The sequence below is a fragment of the Ammodytes marinus genome (genome assembly GCF_949987685.1).
Source record: "Ammodytes marinus genome assembly, chromosome: 22".
Lineage (NCBI taxonomy): Eukaryota > Metazoa > Chordata > Actinopteri > Uranoscopiformes > Ammodytidae > Ammodytes > Ammodytes marinus.
The window spans coordinates 17,254,543-17,279,315 of NC_137226.1; the positions used below are offsets into that span (position 1 = coordinate 17,254,543).

Consider the following 24,773-nt stretch of genomic DNA (forward strand, 5'->3'; position numbering starts at 1 on the left):
TCCCAAAGGGGAAGATGGAGAAGGGACGGACATTAGAAAGATGATAATTCTTTTATTTCAATCTGTGTTGTCCACCTGCTATCATGGCCTCCCTGATTGTCTAGTGGCTAGGATTCGGCGCTCTCACCGCCGCGGCCCGGGTTCGATTCCCGGTCAGGGAAAACCGTGAAGAAGCTGTAACTCTTGCTATACCTGATTATAATCATCTTGAAACTTGTGAGATTCAAATCTGCCAAGGCATACCTGATGAATTTTTTGTCAATTACCTTGAAGACTTGGCCAAAACCAGGGTTGCGTTCCGAATCGCATACTTTTTACTATATAGTATGTAGAAAAAACATTTAGGATGTCCCGATTCTTGTGGCCAGATTTAGGATGGTTAGAAGTACCCGGATGACCTACTTCATGCGGCCAAGATTGTTAATGTTGAAAACTGCATCCTATTTGGGCGATTCTGACCCACAATCCAGTGCGCACGTGAAGTGACGTCACATCGACGAAGCCTCCATATGAAAACAAACGGGGATGCGACGGATAGGCAAGATCAAGGCGCAATGTTATGATGAAATAAGAGAGTAAAGTATGTCCTAAAAGTATGCCTACTGCATCCTAACTAGATTATTTTTATCGTCGGATGTAGTATGTAGAATAGAAAAAAGAAAGAGTATTCGATTCAGAACGCAACCAAGCTCTTCTTATGACATTCAATGTTATTACATTGGCAAGGAGAACCCTGAAGATCACTTTCCCTATTTCAGGATAGTCTTTTTGATGATGCATTGGCCGGGAATCGAACCTGGGTCAACTGCTTGGGAAGCAGCTATGTTAACCTCTATAATACCAATGCAAAAGTGTGCCATAACTACAATGTTATTACTGCAGCTCCCAAAGGGGAAGATGGAGAAGGGACGGACATTAGAAAGATGATCATTCTTTTATTTCAATCTGTGTTGTCCACCTGGTATCATGGCCTCCCTGATTGTCTAGTGGCTAGGATTCAGTGCTCTCACCGCCGCAGCCGGGGTTCGATTCCCGGTCAGGGAAAACCGTGAAGAAGCTGTAACTCTTGCTGTACCTGATTATAATCGTCTTGAAACTTGTGGGATTCAAATCTGCCAAGGAATACCTGATGAATTTTTTGTCAATTTCCTTGAAGACTTGGCCAAAACCAGCTCTTCTTGTGACATTCACTGTTATTACAATGGCAGGGAGAAACCTAAAGATCACTTTCCCTATTTCAGGAAAGTATATTTTTATGATGCATTGGCTGGGAATCAAACCCAGGTCAAGTGCTTGGCAAGCAGCTATGTTAACCTCTATACTACCAATGCTTGAGTGTGACATCACTACCATTGAATTACTCCCTGATGGTGTAGTGGCAAGGATTCGCTTCTTTCACTGCTGCTGCCTTGGTTCCATTCCCGGTCAGGGAACATAGGTTTGAAAACAGTGAAGAACCTGTTACTTTTGCTATACCTGATTATAATCATCCTGAAACTTGTGGGATTCAAATCTGCCAAGGCATACCTGATGGATTTTTTGTCAATTTCCTTGAAGACTTGGCCAAAATCAGCTCTTCTTGTGACATCCAATGTTGTTACATTTGCAGGGAGAACTCAGACAACTAGACAATCAGAGACTCCCTGATTGTCTAGTGGCTAATTGTGGTGTATGCTGGTATCAGAAGCAGGGACATGTGACCAGATGTTCTCAGGTGAGGTAGCTGTTTAGTCTCGTAACCATGCTTGATATTTGAGAAGGCTTTGTCCAGAGTGTCTCCTCCCCTGGTGGCACAGTTTATAAATCGCCTTGCCCAAAAACAAAAGCAATTGGGGCGGGGGGGTGTTCGAGGTGTAGCTGTTAAAACGGTATAGCAAAAGGAATATTTGGAGTCCCGTGTAGTGTCTTTTACTTAATACACAGACATCTGATATTCTTATCGCCTACAGTACAGTAGTATTTTAGATTCAGTAATAATTTCCAACACCATTTAATAAAACATATACTTTATTTTTCTTGATGCAAGTCAGTCACTTCAACTTGATGTCATAGTCATTTCCACAACATAATTCATCCACAATCACAATCAACAAAAGCACAACAATCCAACCAAACAGTAATCTTTATGGGATATTCATGAAACTACTAGCTCCAACACATTTGATCAGTCTAGCAGAAGGCTTGTGACACCAGCTCTCACTCAGTCTCAATGTCAGTTCTGTAAAATGGAGGTCAGACATAAAATGTAATATGCACTTTAAAAAAACAACAACTTAAAAATAAAGTTGTTATGTCCATAGAGAAAGCAGCTGCTAGGAATCTTATTACATGGCTAATAAATCATATATTCTGGGATTCAGCTTTTTGTTACATTCACTGATAAACTGTAATTTAAGTGGGATTAAAAATAATCTTGTGTCTGAACCGTTTCCCTTCATGTGAAACACAATATTCCAAACTCAAAGGTCACTCATTTACGAAAGCTTTCAACTACGTCTTTTCAGTGGATGGAGCTAGCGTTTTATCTGTCCTTGTGAATCCAAATTAGTTTCAGACATGAAATGACTTAATAACCTCTGCAAATCCCCCCCCCCCCAAATTAAAACAGTTTTAAAAAGGTGCATTACATTGGCTCTTCTATACTTTGAAAACAATGGGACAGCAGCCAATCACATTGCACAAGAAGGAAATGCCTTCATTATATATGATACCTCAGATTATTACAATCCAAGATAAACATAAAACCATCTTGGGTTTGTGCCGACCACTTCTTCTGCATTGCGGCAAATTATATCAGCTGTAGCAAATTGAGATTAATGTCTAAATTAAACATTGCTGTTGTCTGTTTAATGTGCCGATGACTGAAGTGAAAGAAACACCGCACTGCAACATCACTGTGGTCTGTGAGTGGACGGCAGACAGTGTCCCACCTCTGCTTTGGTGATGGTTGTAAATAGCCTTCTTTGATTGGCTGTCAGTCATGTCACCTGATGACACTTCACCAAGCTCCATAGATAAGAGCTTCATGTACGTCACTTCCTGGCGTTAATACGGCCACACCCCCTCTTTTGGGTCAAAACAAAGTATCGACACCAGAGGAAAAACATAGGTCCTAAAAGCTGCTGTGCTTTATTGTAGCCTAAGTCAAACAACAAGATTGGCTTTACTTCCATCAAGAACAAAGGACACTAAGAGAAGAGTTATATTAGTTCTAAATGTTGAGATATGACACCTACAGTATATATCGTATATACTATATCGTATATACTATCGTCGTTGATAGTCGATCTCCAATGACAACATGTCATTATTAGCTGTGTGGCCATCTAGGCTACTTGAAGATACAAAATTAAACGGTATCTGATCTGCAAAAACTTCCAGAATTTGTATCGACCGCCAGTAAACTGTCAGCGGTTGTTTTCATCCTGAAGGCGGGAGGGCTATGACTTAGAGGGGCAAGGTTGCTCCAAGCCCCAACCACAGCGAATTCTACCAGCATCCAATGGGGAAGTGACAAAAAAAAATGCAGTTCACCGAGTGGCCGCTAGGGGCCGGTTTCAAAACAGAGCAATTTCTCATTTACTCCCATGTAAAATAGCAGCCTAACATTCTAGTCTGTATGTTTAGGTAAAATGTATGAATAATAAGGGGCGCGGCCCTCACTTTGCATCGTAGGTATACGTCAGCTAGATGGGCGTATCTCCCTCCCCCAACGTCACATCAATGCCCTTTTTTGGTAAGAGGAAATGAGTCAAAATCTGACAAGATCGTGGGGCGCATAGGCCAGGATGATTGGATGCAGTTGGAATAACTGAGATCAGCCCGGATGCTACATACATTTTATATACTATCTATGGGTTCCTCTCATCTTATTGCCTAAGGAGGCTTCAAGATGCATTTGGAAAAGCTCTGAAAATCTCTGACGTGGGCCTTGGAGCTTGGATTATTTTGTTACACATCTTTACCTATAGTCATGAGTAATTTCCCATGCTCATTCCCTTCATATTAATAATAATGTTTTTTCAAAACACTTTCACTGCACCAATGTAAATAGATGAATAATTCTCATATCGGCAAAGCAGAGGGGCTGATATATAATCTGTGATTAAGTGCCTTTAAAGAAAAATTACTTCATGTGAACCGTAATAATAAATCAATCAAACACAAATGTGTGAAGCAGATGTGTGTGTTGAAGTAAAGCTGATGCAGACAGGGCAGCGCTGGCATGGAGCTCCCAGTGGTTTTCCAAAGCGGCCACTCCTCCTGCCCCAAACAAAGCAAAGGATTCTGGGTCTCTTTGATTCCAGCACACCTCCAGGTCAGTCTGATGCAGTAGCCTGGGTGCTGGTGCTTTGGGCTCCAGAGGGCTGCCCTGCTAACCCTGAACTAGGCCCAGGATGGAGCAGTGTCTTGGGGGGATCCACAGCGGTCTAACTACGCCCCCCCTGTCACTCTCCTCTCCAGCCGGTCCAGCTTGGCCAGGTTTTCCTTCAGAAGTTTGGAACCGGGGCTCAGGAAGAGGGCTCGCTGGTAGTACATCCGGGCTGCTGCATAGTCCCCCTGCGCACAGCACACACAGACACACACAAACACTCAATTTAAATGAATGCCATGGAGGAAATACATTCATGGCAAGTGAAAAGAAGGCAGAAAGTGTCTCCAGACATCTCAGGAAATTGGGCCCCCATACTAGTTGACACTTCTCCCCTCTGGGAGGCGCTACACAGCAACGTATGCCAAGACAAGGTACCGCAACAACTTCTTCACACAGGCCAACACCTTTAACAGTTAAAGCAGTCATTTAGTGTCAATAACTCTGGAACACCAAAGTACCCATACAATCACAAATTAAAAATGATACATTTGAAGTTATTTTACAGCTCAAACAGTTCAAAACAAACATATCATTGTATTCAACATTTATTACTTTGGACTATTTGTATTTGTCTATAAATGTACAAAACCTCTTCACTTGTATAGGGTTTATGTAGGAGAGAGTGAGGGGAGCTGTGCCACTTTTTACTCAAAGTGACTTTAAAGTGAGGCCTTGACAGTAATGTCTCCAACTAAAATATGTACATATATTTCAGGATGTGGTGCATCCCCACCAACAATAACTTTGGATCTTAAAATAAACTGTTTAAGAAATATAGCTTTAGTAAAAAAAAGTTGTCTCACAACTTGCCCCTGGTGCGGGGTAAGTTGTGTCTTTGGAGAGAATACCAATTTCTTCTATGGTTTTCTACGAACAAGGGGTGGCACTACTTCTCCACTGGCATAACTCCCCCCACTCTCCCCTATATATATTCATATTGACATCTATTTTTCATCTACTCTTATGTACATTATAGTTCTATGTTTAGTCTTTGTTCAGATTTTTCCTGTTAAATGATTTTGAAGTTATCTTTTGCTTTGCAGTCAAATGTCTTGTACACATACATGGCCAATAAGATGATTGAGATTGTACCTGAACAAACAGTGAGTATAGAGTTCAGTATAAGAAGATATTTCTACAGCTGAGGAAATGTTAAATGATTTCTAAAAGCTCACATCTTTAACCATCACATCTGTCAAACTTAGTTCATTTTGTAATTACATTTACTGACACTGCTCCTGACGATTAATTATATTATTGGTTTTACTTTTTGTTTGGGGGATAGTCATGCTATCATTGATTGAACTGCAGTTAGGGGTTTGGTATAATATATGATGTTGTCATGTAGTCACTGAGTTGATTGTTGGCTATAATCCAGTCTGTTTTCTTCCTTTATTGCAAATTGGCACATTAAAAGTATGCTGCATAATGTATTTGCAGTTCATGCAGAAGAAAATTGAAAACAACTTCATGATGATTCTCAGACAGTGGGGCAGTTTTACCTTTTCTCTGTGGTTTCTAAGAGGACTATGTGTTAGTCACACTGAATCTAAAATTAAAATGTGTGTCTGTGTGTTGAGAATGCTGGTAAGACTGTTAAAATGCTTGATACAAATTGATTTCCACCAAAAAAGCTACATTTACAATGAAATATGGCATTTTTATTCTGTTATTTATCCAGGAACACCAGTGTTGGTGTGTTTTGACTCGTATGTAGTTTGTCACCTTAATGTGCTGAATTCCTCCCATGTTCATCCAGGCCTGCGACTGGTCAGGTTTGAGTTCCACAGCTGACTTGTAGCTCTGGTAGGAGGGAACACAAACAGACATGAGATCAGTGCCGTACTCTATCAGACAGACAGATAATTTCACTCAATGAACCACAACAGGGTTTGTACAGATGTTCTGATCCTATCTTAGAGGAGAGAACTAGGAGCGATTTGAAAATCCAATGTTGGAATACATCAGTGTTTGCTGAGCACACACAACCTTCATCTGCATGATTGGAAATACCAATTCAAACAGGCTTGATTATTGTCATCTGTGTGCAAACCTTGGAGAGGTGGTGTATGCTTTGTTTTACTATAGAGATGGATTTGTTAATCCTGACTGAGTGGTCCATGACATACAACAAGACAGACACATCACAGTATTACCGCGTGATTGTGAGTCAGGATCTTTCATCATTAATAGAAATTGTATGAGTCTCAAACAGCCTCTTGGCTCAGTAACAAAGAATCACTGCACAGTGAAGTGGACTCCAGCCACTGATAACCCTTCTTGATTCAGTCAAAACTGCGATAACGATTAGTCAAATAGTATTCCAGCACACTGCTATTTACTACACAACAGATATTCCACAATGACTAGTACAAATCATTTATGGTTATAATAATTCCGCAACACCACTTCAATGTGTAGCACGTAACTTTTCATTTAAAGCGGCAACGAGTAACTTTTAAATATCTTTTAAACAGCCTCATGTTTCCTCTCATAATCATAAATTACCTTTAACAGCAAACAAGTCCATCAGTGCAAAGAAAGACGTTTTTATATAGTTTTTATTACTGCATTTGATCTGGTCGTACACCCAGTCCGATTTTCGGTTCACGCGTGCATGCTCTATGGTCACATATCCGCATTGGTCGCAGATTTCAGTGTGGCGCAGGAACGCGATTTGAGAAGCCTATGGCTCCAGGTGAGGGAAGGGGATAGGGAGACCAGATCCCAATTCACCAGATGTGGGACAAAGACTACGTTTGTGCGGGACAAAGTGCCGTTTTCTTTAGCAAAATAAACTCGTTTCACCACCGGTAATGCCAGAGACACGGCTTTCTATATTAAAAAACACTATCTTTAGATCAGCGCGCAGCAGTTAAGTTAGCTACTGTTAAACAAATAGAGTTAAGGCTGCGGCTTCACATTAAAAGCATTTCACTGGCTTCACATAAGCATTTCACTTGACAAACGTGAGTTGGCTTTTATTTTGAAGTAACAGAAAGGAAATGCTGAAGCAGGCAGCACCTTCACAGAGCCCAATGAGCCCAGCAGCCCCCCGACAGTGCGATACACACACAGAGACAAACGGAGAGACGCACACTCACAGACTGCTGTCTCCACACAGCTATCGGATATATAGGCTACCAGATTATAAAACACGCATTTAAAAAGGGGGGCTCACTTTCAATAACAATGCGGGACAACGTCTCAATTTGCGGGACGTGTGAAAAGTAATGGAAATGCGATCTGGTCACCCTAGAAGGGGAGCGGGAGCCTTGTTTGAGACAGTTATTTGTCGTCATAATTGATAACGGGGCTGAACCATCAAAGCAAAAAAAGAAAATGCAATGAAGAAAAGCAAAAAAGGGAGAGTGATAGGCGGGTGGGAGGGCGTTGCCAAGCAACGTATAGGCCTACACAATTTCACGGAGTGAACCTAGACTGCAGTGTTTACTCCTAAATGAATGAGCGGTAGCCTACTAAAGACTCGTTCAGCTCCGTGAGAGGTGACAATGCATCAACTCATTGCAATCAGGTGTGTTTAGCACTTACTGGCATTAGTAGATGCTGTGTCACCACCACTCTCACCGAGCCGAAAAGAGTCCACACACGGACACGCACCATATTGCTTCCTGATTATTTGAATCTTGCAGCCCTGCACGAGCAAGCAAACAGCTTCACGACAGCTGGCGTCGTAATAATACTACCGCTTTTGTTCAAAGGTGTCGCCAACGTGCCGACTTACTCGTAGTAGCTTTAAACGTACACAAAATATAACAAAGTTATAATATACAAAGCATTGCATTGCAAACTACAAGCCCTTACGCCACGTTAGTAGAGCAGCAGCTCTGTCCCTCCATATGTGTTTACACCCAAAGCATTCAAGGCGTTTTAAAATTGTAGTGTAAAAATAGACAGCTGACACACTGCTCAAAGACCACAATGGGCAAGATTTTCATAATACATTTTTACAATGTTATACAGTCGGGAGCTCAACTTCTAATGTAGTGTAGTGCACTGGATTCATTCTGACATAGAAGGAAAGCCTGTGTGTATTTAATAAGATTTTCTCAAGGCTGCATTATACAAGTAATACTATTCCAAAGGACACTGGTACTGTGCATGACTGGTACAGCTTACTGATACACTTCAGTGATGGTATAAGTTACACCTTTGGGTTTTCCTGCCGTGACAGTCTGCTGTGAAAAACATCCGTTAGACCACAAGAATGTTCAGATTTCCTGAAATGTCCCCCCATACTGTGAAAGATTCAGCATCATCCTATGTCAAGGTGAAATCCAATCCATCCACTGTGAACATCCAGCTGAGACGCTATGTATAGACACACACCAGGGGTTTTCAAGCTGTTAACACACCAGGGAACACAGTGCACATCATACTGACACACACACTTCAGCAGGCTGGCACACACACACTGACACACACACACACACAAACACAGAGACACATACTGAGACACAGACACACACTGAGACACACACACACACACACACACACACTGAGACACACACACACACTGAGACACACACACATACACACTGAGACAGACAGACACACACACACACACTTCAGCAGCCTGGCACACACACACACACACACACACACACACACACACACACACACACACACACACACACACACACACACACTGAGACACACACAAACACACACTGACACACATGGATTTGTTCAGTTGTTGTTATTTGGCTTATTTATGAGACATTTTCTGCGTTAAAAATATGATAAAATGCATATTTGTTTGTATTAATTTTATTTTTTATTTTTTTGCTTCACACTCATCCTTTGTGTTCAGTCCCCCTGTGCTGGATGTATTCACTCATAGCAGCACCTAAGTACTCACTGCTTAAAGAATGGCTCACACATATATTTACCATAGGGGGTCAGCAGGTTAGGAACACAGAAGGTTATACTGATCTGGTTGGAATTTAATTTGAGATTTTTTACAAGCAAAGTGAGCCATCTATATTTTAATACAGAAAGTGTGCACACCTAAAATATAATTAAAAGATAATAATAATCAAAGAATCCACTTGACTTTTTAAGTTGATATGACTTTTGCAAGCTTTATTAAAAAAAACATGAATTTTCTCTCTCTTCAACCTTTTTGAATCAAGCCTGTATGCTGACATTCAGTTTTCAAGGCCGAAGTACGATCATTAAACAGCCATGGAAACAGTAATACAGTATTTAAAATCCTTCTACAATTGGGCCACATTCCATCTCTGTTTCTAATCTGCAGGGCTGAGGGCTGTGGATGTTGGAATCAGCATTCACACTTTTTTGCTCCGAATAAATAAACCACTTTAAGAACCACACTTCAAACACCTCCCTAGGCTGCCTCTCCCCTGTGTTTTGTGCGGCACCTTCAGAGACTGTGATAATACACCGGAGAAATAACGGCACATCACACAACATTATCTGGATCAGCTAATAGAGCAGCTTCCATACACAAACACTGAGGCCCTTTAAAGCAGCAGTGAGCTGAGGTGGCCTGGCTTGCACTTCCTGTTTCCACTCTGTCAGACAAAGTGCACAGAGTCTCTGAAGGCCTTTTCTCCTCTCAGGCCTTTTCCTTATGAGGAAGTCAATCAAAGCTTCCTGTGAAGGACCTGTGCCTTCCAGAAACTATACCCCTGCACTCCAGTACCCTTACTTTCTGCTATATAGTATGGTAAAAAAAAAGATTTTGGATGTCCCAATTATTGGAATCAGATGCAGCATGCTTAAAAATACCTGGATGACAACTACACAGATCATAACTGTTGAAATCAGCATGCTATTTGGGGCGATTCTGACACCAGACGTGACATCACATCGACAGAGCCTCCCAGTGAAAACAACCAGCTGGATATAAAAGCAAGAGCCAAGATCAAGGCGCAATGTTATGATGAAATAAATAAGTAAACATATTTCCCAATTGTATGCCTACTGCATTCTAACTAGATTATTTTAATGATCAGCTGTAGAATGTAGAATAGGGAAAAAAGCGTATGAGATTTGGAACGCAGCATATATCAGAACCGTCAGAGTGCCAACAGATGTGTTTGATTGGTGCCAAGTGAAGGGCGTCAGTCCTAAATGGAAAATGATCAGAGTAATGTGGTTGTTATGTGGTTAGACTTGTGTTAGCGTGTTTTTCTTTTCATTCCTTTCAGTCAACTTTATTCTTTTGGTTTTCACCATGGATGTTGTAGAAGCTAAAACCTAATGACACGCTGATGGTATGCAAATATGTTACGTATGTCACTTGGCCGTTTAAAAAATCAACAGCTCCATTTGAAACAATAAAACAAAGATGGTAAATGAACTCATAATAGAATAAAACTAAATGGAACAGTTCATCCACCCAAGCTGCCTTAGCACACACACACACACTCACAGTAGCGGTCGGGCGGAAAACACCTGACCCTGCATTGGTCGGTTCTGTATAAGACTGGATATACGTTCCTATGGTGTCCCTTTGGCTAAAACTAGTCCACTGAATAAGAAATGAAGCTCATTAGAAATATCCCCGAATTGTCACTGATTTTAAATGACATCATTAGACTTCTGTTACATTCCAATAGCATCTCTTCACTGTTGTGCAGCTGCAACTAATTATAGGTCAGTTATTAAAAGGTGCCTTGTCAATGGACTGCTATTAACACTTTCTCATTAGCGTATCTGCATTTATCAATGCTGCTTTGTGCTATGATGACTCCTCTGTTTAAAGGCCCCCTTAGGTAGCAAAACAAATCTACCCAATTAAATTTACAGAACAGAAACTTCCAAAAGGAAGAGAAGAGTGGGCCGAGCTGAGGAATCCGTAGTTGTAGTCTTAGTATGGGTCAAGCTGTAAAACTGATGTGAGGGAGAGTCCAGTCCCAGAGTACAGCTGGGCTAAGGGATATCTATGCCTCAGTTTAATGTGTGCCTCACCTTACTGCAATGTAACACAGTCAGTACCTGTACATGCTGTTAAGAGAAAATCGATGTATTGTGTTAATCTGTTTGAAGCCAGGCTATTGAAATACATGTTAGTCCGGCTGAAACTTTACTAAATCGAAATAAAAAATGTTCTTTCTTTTTTTAAGATCATTTTTGGGCATTTTTTATGCTTAGACAGCTTTAGAGAGACAGTGATGAAATGGGGAATAACATGCATGGAAGGACCACGAGCCGGACCCAAACCCGTGGTCTGCTGCTTCTGAGGACTGGGCCTCTATGGAAAGGGGGGGGGCTCCAACCACTACACCATGAGCCCCCCCCCCCCCTCTCTAAATCGCAATTCTCAAAGTCCAATGTACAGAGCGGTTAAGTCATCTATACCAACCCGAATGCTAACCGTTTAGCGCTCGCGTACTGCTAGCTGCTGGTTCATGTGAGAGGTCAACAGGAAAAGGGTCCAATACAAGTTGAAAGCAGCTGTAAGGGAGCATATCTCCACCTATCGTAGCGCAGTTGGACATATTCAGGTCAATAAATGGTTTCCCCTCCAGTGCTTGTACACTGGGACGAGGACAGTAGTAGTCCAACTAAATTGCATGGTAGAGCTATTACCGTCGCTCAGCTTAACTGTGCATGTAAATGTACTGAATGAGAAAGTCTGCTTACAAACTAAATGTCTTCCTGTGTCACATTTTCATCTAGTCAAATATGCGCTGCATGTTTACTTACTGTAGTTCTACGGTGAAAATGTGAGCCAATGGGGTGTTTTTGTGATGTTTCGGTTGATGTCTGACCAAAGGCTCCAGAATGGACAGAAATTGCTCTGCCTACAAGTTAGATCTGTTCTTATATACACACTAGTTTTTAACAAAGGAGAGGGAGTGCTGGGCCGACTGTACGCACAGACTATAGGAAATGCATACTTGTTAAAGCAGGAGAGGTAAGAAAGAAAGAGAGAGAGAGAGAGAGAGAGAGAGAGCAGTACCTGGAAGGCTCGGTCCAGCTGGTTCATCTCTCTCAGCTGGTTTCCTTTGGAGAAATACAGTTCTGCTCTCACCGTCACATCACTGGGGTTCTGCTGCAGGGCCCTGTCCAGAGCATCTAGAGCCTGGTGCACACACAATACACACACACAGTTAATACACACTACCACACACGTAAAAGAACACACAATCCAGGTGTCTTGCTGTGCTGACTGCGCTCCTATACAGAATCGGCGCTGGGTTTAGATCAGACCGTCTCTCTACCTTCTACTGTGTGAACCGTGAAGGAGAGAGGGATGAAGGGAGGAGGAGAAGAAGAGGAAGTCTATAGGAGGAGATGAAGAGCATGAGAATATGTTCCTGTCTCACTGAGAAAACGCAGCGTCAGCTTCATCACAAACGCTGACACAAAAGAGAGAAACCTAGCAGAAAGCATTAATAGGCAATCTGTGAATGTGTGTGTGATGGGAGCTGCAGAGGTAGGACCATGGGCGAAGGTTTGGTTTCAACATCGCGGACACACACATTAAGCACACTTAATTTCCTGCATTCCGGTGAATTCTTAAGAACCAATTTGTACTGCAGTTACGTGTGCACTATTAACTATTTGGCAAGTGCAATCTGAATGGCAAAAAGTGTTTTATTATTTCTTGACTTAGATTTGCACACCTATAACAACTATATACATGTTATTATTTGTAGTTCAGCCTTTGCTAGTTCAGCTTTTAAAAAGCGTTTTAAAGTGTAGAACAGGCAGCAGCCAAACTTTCTGTGCTGAGAGCAGTGTTCGTTATCAATATTCCCATTAACACTGATGCAATAAACGCAATAAAGAGGAAAACATGCCATCAGTAGGTCAGATAATAAAATAAAATAAAAATATGATCAAAGTTTAAATTACAATGATCAGGTTAGGTTGCAAAATGTAGATAAATATACAGGTATGTATTCAGTGACTTTTCATTGGCCATCAAGTCGTTTACGCGTGTATCGTCGAGAATAAAAAGAATTGAAGCGAAAAAAAAAACGCTAAGGGTGTCAGTTGCCCCACACGCACGTAAACGCGACCTAAAGTGGTTTCTGACACCGCTTCAATCCTATTTTTGGACGATTTTTGATGTCGTTTTTTTAAAAATATTTATTGGCTTTTCTTATTTTCAACAAGAACAATACAAAGAAGCACCACAAATATACAAACAATACTTACAAACAAACAAAAGAATACAAAGTATACAGCTCAAGTCAACAGAGATTAAAGGTGCTGTAAGCGTAATGGTTCTTTTAGCTAACTTCCTGTCAGTGACTGCAGTTAGCGGTCCCCTCCCTCGTCCCCACATTAATGCACTGCGGTCTTCAAGCAGCAAGTTATCTAGCGTCATCTCAGATCCATAAGTGTGATAAAACATGATAAAAACCATCAAAACAGACATTGGGAAGGATTTTTACCTGCTCCGCCATTGTAGGCGCACACACATTCACCCATCTGTTGCTCTGGCGTGCACCGGCAGTGAGACCATGGAGTGTATATACTATATATGAGTGAGACGAGTGTCGGTTTGTAGCGTTCTCTCTTCTGATTGGATAAAAATGTTATGTTGCTGGTGGAGACTAGGGGTTAATGTTCATGTTGGCATTATAAGCCGCAGTTGCAGACTCACTGTGAAAACTCTTCATACTTAAAGCCCAGAATTCATCACTTCTTCACTGTGGAACTGGGTCACGGGGAGAGTGACAGACAGCAGCAGTGCAGATGGAGGTGATTGAACAGAGTGGGAGGACGACTCGCAGCTACTCAGCACAAAATGGCTGCTGGTCTGAGGTGATCGGTCTCCACGGCAACTGTTGGAGTGGAAACCGTCTCCTGCTGAGAGTTGATCATTCCTGACTGTGATCATCTCAACATGTGTGTGTTATTTCGCCTCCAAGCAACACACTGAGGCAATGACACACACACACACACACACACACACACACACACACACACACACACACACACACACACACACACACACACACACACACACACACACACACACACACACACACACACACACACACACACACACACACACACACACACACACACCTCTGTGTAGTTGCCACGCTTGCTATAGATGGCAGACAGCAGGCGGTAACATTCGATACAGCTGCCTTCTCTGGATATGATGTCCAGGGTCATCTTCTCTGCCTCTTTGGAACGACCAGCCATGGCTAAAACCTGAGCCTGAGAGAGAAAAACAGAGGGAGAGAATGGGTGGGTGAGTGTGAGTGAGTGTGTGTGTGTGTGTGTGCTTTTACAACTTTTTTGTGAGATACCAATTTAAGTTTTAGTCCTTAAGAGTGAGGACATTTTTGTTGTTAACACTAGATTTTAAGGTTCAGATATGAATTAGGTTTATGTTAGGGTTAGGTTGGGGATAAGCAATTAGTTTTTATGGTTAGGGTTAGGGTAAGAGGCTAGGGAATGCATTATGTCAATGAGTGTCCTCACAAGTATAGCAGTACAAACGTTTGTGTGTGTGTGTGTGTGAAACCAAAAAAGCAGTTTTTTTTCAGCGTCTGGAAAAATGTTTAGAGGCCAAGCAGATGTTGTTTGGGTGACTATTCAGGATATGGCAGCTTTCCCAGACCGCACAGATACACACACCCATATTTGGGGATCCAATAATTGTGTGTGTGTGTGTGTGTGTGTGTGCTCTCACCAAGGCCAGCCAGATGTCGCTGCTGTCTGGCTGCAGTGTGGCGGCCTCTCTGTACACCTGCAGAGCCTCCTCGTAGCGCCCTGTGTTGTAGTAGAGCGCCCCCAGTGGAGTCAGGATCTCCACCTTCCTGCTCACCTGCAGCGCCCTGTAGGCAGAGGTCAAAGGTCACACACAGGGCTGCACATGATGCTGCTTCTCTATAAAATCAACCCTGCGTTCCGAATCGCATACTTTCTACTATTTAGTATGGTAGAAAAAAGTGTGTCCCGATTTTTGTGGTCAGATTTAGGATGGTTAGAAAGACCCGGATGTCTACTACACCTGGCCAAGATTTTTAGTTTTGAAAACAGCATGCTATTTGGGCGATTCTGACCAATAATCCAGTGAGAACCTGAAGTGATGTCACATCAACGAAGCCTCTATATGAAAACAAATGCGACGGGTATAATAGCAAGAGGCAAGATCAAGGCGCAATGTTATGATGAAATAAATAAGTAAAAGTATGTCCCAATAGTATACCTACTGCATCCTAACGAGTATGTGATTCGGAACGCAGGGGAAGTGTTAAAGGTGCTATGTGCTAGGGTTGGGCGCTGATACAGTAATACCGTATACCGGGGGCAAAATAGCAATGGTATATTCCTTTCATTACCGTCATGAAATATGTGCTGTGTAATGTGCGGTGCATGTTTTATAATAAATGCCTTCAGAGTGTGTGTGTGTGTCCAGCAGCAGCACCAATGCCTGTGTATGAAGACGCTATAAAAGTGTTGACAGAACTCCAGTAAAATGATGGAGGCCTAATTTGCCGTTCTTTTTCTGGCATTCTGAATTTGTAACAATATTGTCTTAAATGGTCTGCCTTTGACTTTGCAAGTTATAACACATTATTTTTGGTCCATACTAAATGAAAACAGATTATCTTATCGTCCTTCGTCAAGGTCGTATCTCCCTGCGAGCTAAAACAGCAGCTTTGCGGTGATAGTTATTTAGTTAGAGTACAAGCCTGACTCTTTCATAATGTACTGCTGCTGAATACTTGTCTCACCTCTTGTACCAAGACTCAGCTTCTCTGTTCTCATTGGACGATCGGAGCAGGCGGCCGAGGTTCACCATGGCAACGTAGTGCGCCGGTTTGAGTCTGACAGCATGCTGGTAGTGAGCTGCTGCTAGCTCGCCCTCACCTGGAAAAAAGAGACATTTACTCCAAATTGAATTCCTGCAGCTACTCAATTATGTTCTAAATATTCAGTGTTTATGATGAAACAAGTATCAGTAATACCATCACCATTCATCCGTGTGTTGCAACTTGTAAATATATGTCATTAGAATAAGTTCAGGTAAGAAGGGTATGCCTCTCGTACATTACTGATGGAGTATTGAACTGACGCTTTTCCACACTCATTTAGATCAAACTAGATGTATCAGTAGCTGAGGTGGGTGATTTTCTATTTATTTAAAAAGGACCAAGCTGCGGTGTTTTAGTCCGAGAAACGCTTATGTCAATAATGTTTACGTCACTGCTGAGCATTTTCCAAATTGGGGGGTAAAGAAAGGTTCTCAAGACGCAAAAATAACCTACAGCATACATTTAGCTCTATGTACATGCCCACACAACAAGCAACCCTCTGAACAAACAGCTGGGAGGTTCATTTTACGGGGCAATGCAAAGCAAGCAGATGGTATTTTGCAGTGGCCGACCGATATGGATTTTTGAACTGTCGATGCGGATACATTTGCATTTGATAAAATATAGCTATCTAATAATAGATAATAATAGAGATACACAATTGAACTTAATAGAACTATTATTAAGTAAATATAGACACAGAAAAATATTTGAAACTATAAAATGTGCATTGTCTATTGCACTTGTCCTTCTCTGGCATAAGGGACTTATTTCTAACCCTCTGTAATTACTTAAATAAAAATAAATACAAGGTAAATATTTGGGGTAGAAATGACACATTGACGAGGTTGCCTAGAGTATCTGTAGACATCGTTTGATTATTTTTTCAATCAACCTTGTGAGTTCAGATATTGGTATTTTGTTGGAAACTGGATGTTAGATGTTGCCCTGAGAATAGACACCCGGGAACAATGTCTGTTAATAGACAACAAGACTAAAAATACACTTACCTAATTAAAAACACAAAGCCAGTAGATGCATTTAAATCTGCATTGTAATTCAACGTTTAATGCTGATATATGATCGTTGGTCAATAAGTCTGAATTGATCAATAACTGAATAAGTGATTCTTAATGGGTCTGTTGTCTAAAGTGATTTGAGTGTGAGAAAAGCGATATATAAATTAAATATATTATTATTAAAGCCGCTGTATACAGTATGAAAAGCCTCTCCTTTATCCTTTAGACCAGGGGTTTTCAAAGTGAGAGAGAGAGTGAGCCCCCCCCCCTCAGAGAACAAATTTCAGCGGAGCCCCCCCCCCCAAAAAAAAATTCTAAATCCCTGTGTGTTTTGAAAGATCTTTTAATTATTTTACAGATTTAAACATATTTTTGAAACATTCTAAAAAAAATTGTGCGTTTTTAAACACATTTTTAATACGTTTTAACATCTTAATCCAGTGTTTTAATCCTGCTTCCTTTAAGCATGGATAGTAGTGACTGAGTGTGCAGCGGAGTGAGAAAGATAGGCAGACAGACTTGCCCAAATTATTGACTAGTTAAATGTCATTCACACAACCAGTGTTTTTTCGCTAGTGCCTCCAATGTCCTGCTGGAGGAAAATAGTAGCCAGTGGAGAACCAGACCCTCGTAGGGGGGTCCGGGGGTATGCCCCCCCCGGGAGATTTGTTTTCACCTTTTTAAAGTGAAATGCGTGAAGCTGGTGCACTTTGAGAGGAAAATTAAGAGGCTAAATATGAGGAATTTTGTGTGAACAAATAATTTGGAGACACTGGGTCTGATGAATTAGAAGCTATTGAAGAAAGACACATGGATTTTCCATAAAAATATTAATTTAAAATAAAAAAAATTATGCAGGGTCCTCTGGGTTGGGCTTGGTGCTCTTTTTCTTTAACGAGACCTATTTATCTGTAATATAATGAATGCATTTAAATGCAGTGAGAGGAACGAAGCAGAAGAACTCTTGTCCAGCTAAGCCGTGATCGCCCCACAGTTTGAAAACCACTGCTTTAGACCATTAAATCCCTACAGCCATTAGAAGACGGCAGTACACATAATGTTGATAAATGAGCAGCCTCTGATTGAAAAACTGCTGCATTAAAGAGCAGTGCTATCGTCTACTCAGTTCACCTTCATTAAATTAAAAATCTCATGCATGCACGCACGCACGTTCACACACACACACACACACACACAGCAAATCATTTTATTCTCCATAGCCTGCTTGTTTATCCAGGAGAAGATAAGTGGTGCTCATGGTGCACTTGTTGTTTGCACCCTATTAGTCTAAACACGTCACTTTCCACTGCTGAAGAGCAACTATTTGTTCAATTCTGACCAGGGTTCTTAAACTATTATACTACTAATACATTTATTTATTTTTTATACCAAGCCGGCAAATCAAATCAATAATCAAGTAGCCTAGTGTAAATGTTGTTAATATTACTGTGTAGTATTGAAGAAGTATAAGTACATTGTTATGCAGTGTAGGCCTACAGTATGTCAATAGGATGTTGATTGACTAAAGTCACAACAAAAATGGCCAGACATAAATGTGGCTGTCTAACCCTTGCATAAGTTGACATTTAACTCAAGACACTTGAGCCAGTGTGTTGAACTCACCCGTATCCACCAGGAACACTCCGTAGTTATTATGCAGGTCGGAGCTGTCTGGACAGTTCTCTATACCTTTCACATACACTTCATTGGCTTCAGCAAAACGCTTCTGTGGAGAGAATGGAGAGGAATACTCAATAAAAACAGATATGAACTTGAGCAGTGGTACAGTACAGTACAGTTCTAGTGGGGTTTTCTGCATGTAGAGAGATTTACCTTTTACAACTGAAGCTAATTTAATTCAGGAGATATGAAGTAGTGATTAGTTACAACACCACTCCAGGCCATACGTCAAATACACAGTGTGTAAGAGAGAGAGAGAGAGAGAAAGAGAGAGAAAAGAGAGAGATAAATCAATGTAAATGTTGTTTAAATAAACAGTAATGTATTACTGTTTATTTTGTACTGTCTGAAATATTTGGAAAAGTATGCATCGATTATTTTGATGCGTTGGGAACATTGTTATTTAAACTTTTATGCCAATAAAGCCCCCTTTGAATTTAATTGAGAGAGAGAGAGAGAGAGAGAGCGAGAGAGAGAGAGTCCTTTCTGTGTTTGGATGTCCGACCTGCTCAGCATAAAACGATGCCAGACTGGAGTAAGCGTCGGCAAAATGTGGACCGAAGCGTATGGAGTCCTTCAGCAGAGTCTCAGCCTCTTCCACCTTTCCATGGGACCTGGAACACAACATAATCTTCATCAATATCACAGTCAACATCATCATTAAGGCTGACACGATATCCGGACTACTTGTGATATGCTATAAACACTGTTGAATCTGCCTGTGAGGATTTCACGATACAATATGCATCACAATACATGGGTAATATTCCAAATTATTGGGTTATTAATCAAATTTGAACTGTGATTAGGAAAGGCTTCAGGCAGTTGGACACTTGTTTTGTTTTCAAAATTTTAAAACAAATTGACTTTGTTTTCTTCCAACATCTAGATTTTGGGGCTTTGCAGATATGCAAATGTACGCATCATTAGTAAGATATTGATGATTTTTCATATTTATTTAAACATTTTTGAAAATACTGTAATACAAAAAGTTTTTGTTTTAATGTCAGTAATCAACTGGCAAAGTTTCATAATGATATCTATAAGTTCAAAAAATTCCCCATTAGCCCATCCCCATTCACCCCATTCACTTAAACAGTGGTTCTGATTTGCTATGTCGGCCCACTGTAGCTTTCCAGCAGCTTGTTGACAAGGTTGTCCACCCAGGTTGTGATCGTGGAAGGTCCTAGATGTCATTTTTGGTGAACAACCTTTTACAACGCTCCATGTCCATAAAATCACTTTGCTCCCTGGGTATCAGGCTCCATTGATACAATGTCCTGGTAGACTACATCTGATTGGCCAAATATATTGACTGCATCTTGATATCGCAATAACGATACATTTTAGATATATTATGCAGCCCTACATCATCACCAAATGACTTCCAACATCATAATTAACATTTTCCTCATCAACAACACCATCTGTAAGATCATCATCAACATAATCAGCACCGTAATCAGTAGCATTGATATTCTCACTATCAACATCAGCAAGACGGCTGATTGTACGCATGTAGCTTTTCATTTCATTGTCATGCAGTTGAACGCAAATCATTTATTCATGTGTTCAGATATAGACATACACTGACGCAGACGCACGCACGCACGCACGCACGCACGCACGCACGCACGCACGCACGCACGCACGCACGCACGCACGCACGCACGCACGCACGCACGCACGCACGCACGCACGCACGCACACACGCACACACACACACACACACACACACACACACACACACACACACACACACACACACACACACACACACACACACACACACACACACACACACACACACACACACACACACACACACACACAAAGAGCTGTACCTTGCAGCAGTAAGCAGATCAATGGCCTCACTTCGCTGTTTGTTCCAGTTCCACCAATAATACAGTAATTGTAATAGAGCCAAACCAATGATAATAAACTCCATTTCAGCTTCTATTATTGATGTCATTTCCTATCGGAGCCAGCAGAGCTCGGGGCAGTCCACGCTGTGTGACTCCAAAACAAACAAACAAACAGACAAAGTATCCACAGCTGTATAAAGAGCTTTCAGGATTATAGTGGGGGGGGGGGGGGAAGGGGGGAATCGGGAGAATACACAACTTTCATTTAGCAAGCGTGGCCAATCATAATTCTCTCAGGCAGTAAAGCCTCCGAATACAGTATGAGTAAGGCCACTATATCAAATCAAATCAAATCAAATCAGTTTTATTTGTATAGCCCAATATCACAAATAGACATGTGCCTCAGTGGGCTTTACATTCCATACAGTATGACACCCTGCCCATTAGACCCTTAGCTAGGCTGAGAAGAAACTCCCAGTAAAAAAAACCTTTATCGGGATTAAAGAAAATTGAGAAATCTCAGGGAGAGTCGACAAAGTAAGGGATCCCTCTCCCAGGATGGACATGCTGCAATAGATGTCATAAGTAGAGAAAAATCACGGAGGAATTCAATCATTGACCAGGTGTTTCCATGGTAATACTAAAGTAAAGTGTGAATAGTGTTGCTGCAGGAGGTATGCTGAACTGGTATCTTGAGCTGACTATAGATTTCTATTTTAAAACAGAGGCTTTGTTTCAATGTATTTCTCAATCATGTGTGTGTGTCCACATTTACATACAGTGACTCCAAGGTTTGGCATCATTCGTGCATCAATCACGGGCATCAGAGTTCAATAACGGCTTGTTGATTGAAAACAATGTGGTTGACAATCTCTCCAGTTTAAATCACAGACCACAACCAAAACATGCTTGGCAGGATGTTCATTTATTTTTGAGCCCCAGGATAAAGTTTATACTTGGTTAAGATTAAGCCATTTAAATTTACTCATCATTATGAAACTATTGCATCCCTACTTCTTCCTCTTAAGATACAACCCTCAGGCCAAATATACTGAGGTCATGGATTGGTCACAAGGATGTATATCCAAGCTCTGCTGTAATAATCATTGGCCTGATGTAGTTGGGTGGAAAGATAAAGAGTTCTAAATATACTGTATACATTTGGTTTTCAGTTTTTTAGTGACTCATTATGTTTTCAGGTTGTTTCAGGTTGCCTGGTTCAAGTTTGCAAACATTTGAACTTCGACTCATCAATAGACTGTTTGGGATTTTTGTGAAATTAAGCACACACTCCAGGCTGAGACTGAGTAGATTTCGGAGTTCATAGATGAAAGGTCAACTTCACTGTGACCACACGCTTCTTGAACGCAATATCTCATGAACGCTTTTGAGGGATTTTCGTCCAATTCGGCAAAAACTCACACTTTGATTAGAGGATAAACTGATTACATTTTGGAGGTCAAAGTTCAAGGTCACTGTAAAATGCCCAAAATGTATATTTAAAGATGTTAGATCAAACCATACGCCAGATACAGCATGTAAAAAAAAAGCTACTTTCAGCCAAGCAGCACACCCACAGCAAAGCAAAATGGATAAGGCAAACCGTAACTCAATTCGACCAGGTTGCAGTGTGAGGTCAGTGACCTTGTAACATATCGTAGCCTTCTTAGGAGCTTGACCTTCTTTAGAGCATTGCCTACTACCATCATTGGACTTTCACCAGGCGTTAGTTGTATGAAGAGTTTTGAGGCTCACAACACAATGTGAAGCAAGTCATTTCATGAAATTACAGATTGGATGATACCATAATGTAACAATGGTGGAAAACAGTGAAACCCATGCTAGTTCGCTAGTGTTTGCATTCATTACAGAGCAAGAGGAAATGTACTAATTAACAACCCACGAAGAAAAGAAAATCATCACACTGTCTCTGTTGGTAACACACACAGAAGGAGACCTGTTGTAAAAGACTGTTGGGATCAGAGCTGAGAGCAGAGGGTGTTGGAACATTAAGACTTTGTCAACTTCAGGAGCTTTTCAGAGAGCAGAGAATAAGTATGCTCTTTCTACTTGACACTTTAAACTGATAAGGGCAAAGTCACCTGTTAGAATCTTTTGTGTTTTGGGATCAAAAGTGGTTCCTATCTGGTACATTTGGTGTCCGATAACCTTGCAGTGTGTGTGTGTTTTTGTGTGTGTGTGTGTGTTTTTTTTTGTGTGTGTGTGTGTGTGTGTGTATGGTCTTACTTGAGGAGGTTCCCCAGGTTAAACAGAGCTCTGTTGTGCTGAGGGTTGGTGTCCAGTGCTTTCCTGTAGTAGCGCTCAGCTTCCACTGGGTTGCGGGTCAGTGTGCCCAGGTTGTTCATGGCACTGGCATGACTAGGGTATAACCTGAGAGGAAAGAAAGAGACAGGGCACGAGAGGAGTTAGAATTTATTGAGGACAAGTCTTTGTTTTTTTCAAACTGAACTATTACATTTCTTGCCACTTTGGAGCAGCAAATTGTAATTAAAGCTATAGTCCGTAACCTCCGTTGCCCCCATGAGGAATTCTGAGTTTATAGAACAACACTGTTGGCTCATCTACATGAGGTAAGCCTTCTGTGATTGCGCTTGGATTTTATACCTTCTGCTGAACGTCCAGGTTTTTTCTTAGCAGTAGAATCAACAAATTAAAACATTTATTGGGCACAATTTGGGATTTTTCTGAGCTCCCGGGTCAGTGTTGGGGCGAAACTAGTTTGTATTACTGAGAAATACGAATAATTTTGTGGAGCTGATAAGCGTAATCACCATGTGGCAATGACTTGAATGTAACCGACGTTCATTTATATGAAAAAATTACACACAATAACTTTAACACAAAATCTATTTAGGCAATGTATAGAAAACAGTCATTTACACATCCAGCAGTTACAGAGCAGCATTAACATTCATTTAGAGTTGAGTGTAACGGCCAGTGTACTAGATCTCTGGCTGTGGCACAGCATACCATAACATGATCTCGATTGGACTAAGTGGCTTGTCTCAGCGATAAGGATTATCTCCAGAGCAAATGGTTTGGATAAATCAGCAGTGAGTGTGTGGAAGCCTCAGCCAGCAGCCTCTGTGTTGACATTTACTGCTGCTCTCCATCACTGCTACAAAGACCTCTGTGTAATTGAGATGCACTTTCATAGTTAGTGGCCATCATGGTGACACAAGACCTGACAAGACGCCCGGGGAAAGAAGGGGTGGAGCGGGGCACTGTGGAGATGCTCCTTGCTGTTTCGATGGTAACTTTGTTCCATAACAACAAAGTCAACCTTAATTGTAAGCTGCCTTATCCCTAACCTTCATAGTCAGATGTCTACAGTATGTGATGACCTTCCCACCACGCTGCAGACTCCAGGTTTGCTGCCTGCTATATATATATATATATATATATATATATATATTTATATAGGCCAACAGTTAAAATTACTGATAATTTCACTGAAGAAAGCTAAGTGGTATGGTAACCTGGCTATTTTCATCATAAATGCTTACTTTTTGGAATTCCATTGCAATGTGTGTATGTTTGTGTAAACCTGAACAAAGGATTAATATTTGTCACACTTCATTAAGCGAGCAAGTTAGCACCCCATTTTTAAGGGTGTGCTAAAAAAAAATCAATGCAGCATATCGTGATATATTTCTGTGATATCTGCTTATTATCGTCACCTCCGCAATCGACATTTCTGTTTCTAAATGAAAGTTTTGAGTTAAATAGTTTGGACTCCATTTGTCCGCTGAATTATCAATATAATGTGATGAATTAAGACCGCCTAGATCGTACACAGCAACTTGTATTTCAGCTCTGTTTTAAAATTTTCAGTGGGTTATGGAATATTGCAATATGCATTGTATCGCAATGTATCATGATGTTATGAATCGTGAGCCATGGCGTATCGTGAAGTTCTCGCCAGTACCAAGGCCTGATTTGTGCTGTACGTATCTACAGCTTCTTGTATCTAGCATAAATCTGGCAACACAACTACATCCCACCTTAGCCCCCCCCATCCCTCCCAACT

General features: G+C 41.1%; 1 protein-coding gene across 1 annotated transcript in view; it reads right to left on the bottom strand.

The window, feature by feature from the left end:
• Positions 1–1,989: 1,989 nt before the first annotated feature.
• The window catches only part of tmtc1 (transmembrane O-mannosyltransferase targeting cadherins 1), a 104,314-nt gene continuing 81,530 nt past the window's right edge, over positions 1,990–24,773 (bottom strand). Inside the window, exons 11-19 of the mRNA XM_080050757.1 lie at positions 22,970–23,113; positions 19,363–19,471; positions 18,801–18,903; positions 16,078–16,213; positions 15,030–15,174; positions 14,414–14,551; positions 12,330–12,452; positions 6,101–6,178; positions 1,990–4,560 (exon numbers count right to left, since the gene is read on the bottom strand). Of these exons, the coding sequence (XP_079906883.1) occupies positions 4,435–4,560; positions 6,101–6,178; positions 12,330–12,452; positions 14,414–14,551; positions 15,030–15,174; positions 16,078–16,213; positions 18,801–18,903; positions 19,363–19,471; positions 22,970–23,113 (1,102 nt within the window). The 3' untranslated portion in view covers positions 1,990–4,434. The remainder of the gene's footprint in view (positions 4,561–6,100; positions 6,179–12,329; positions 12,453–14,413; positions 14,552–15,029; positions 15,175–16,077; positions 16,214–18,800; positions 18,904–19,362; positions 19,472–22,969; positions 23,114–24,773) is intronic.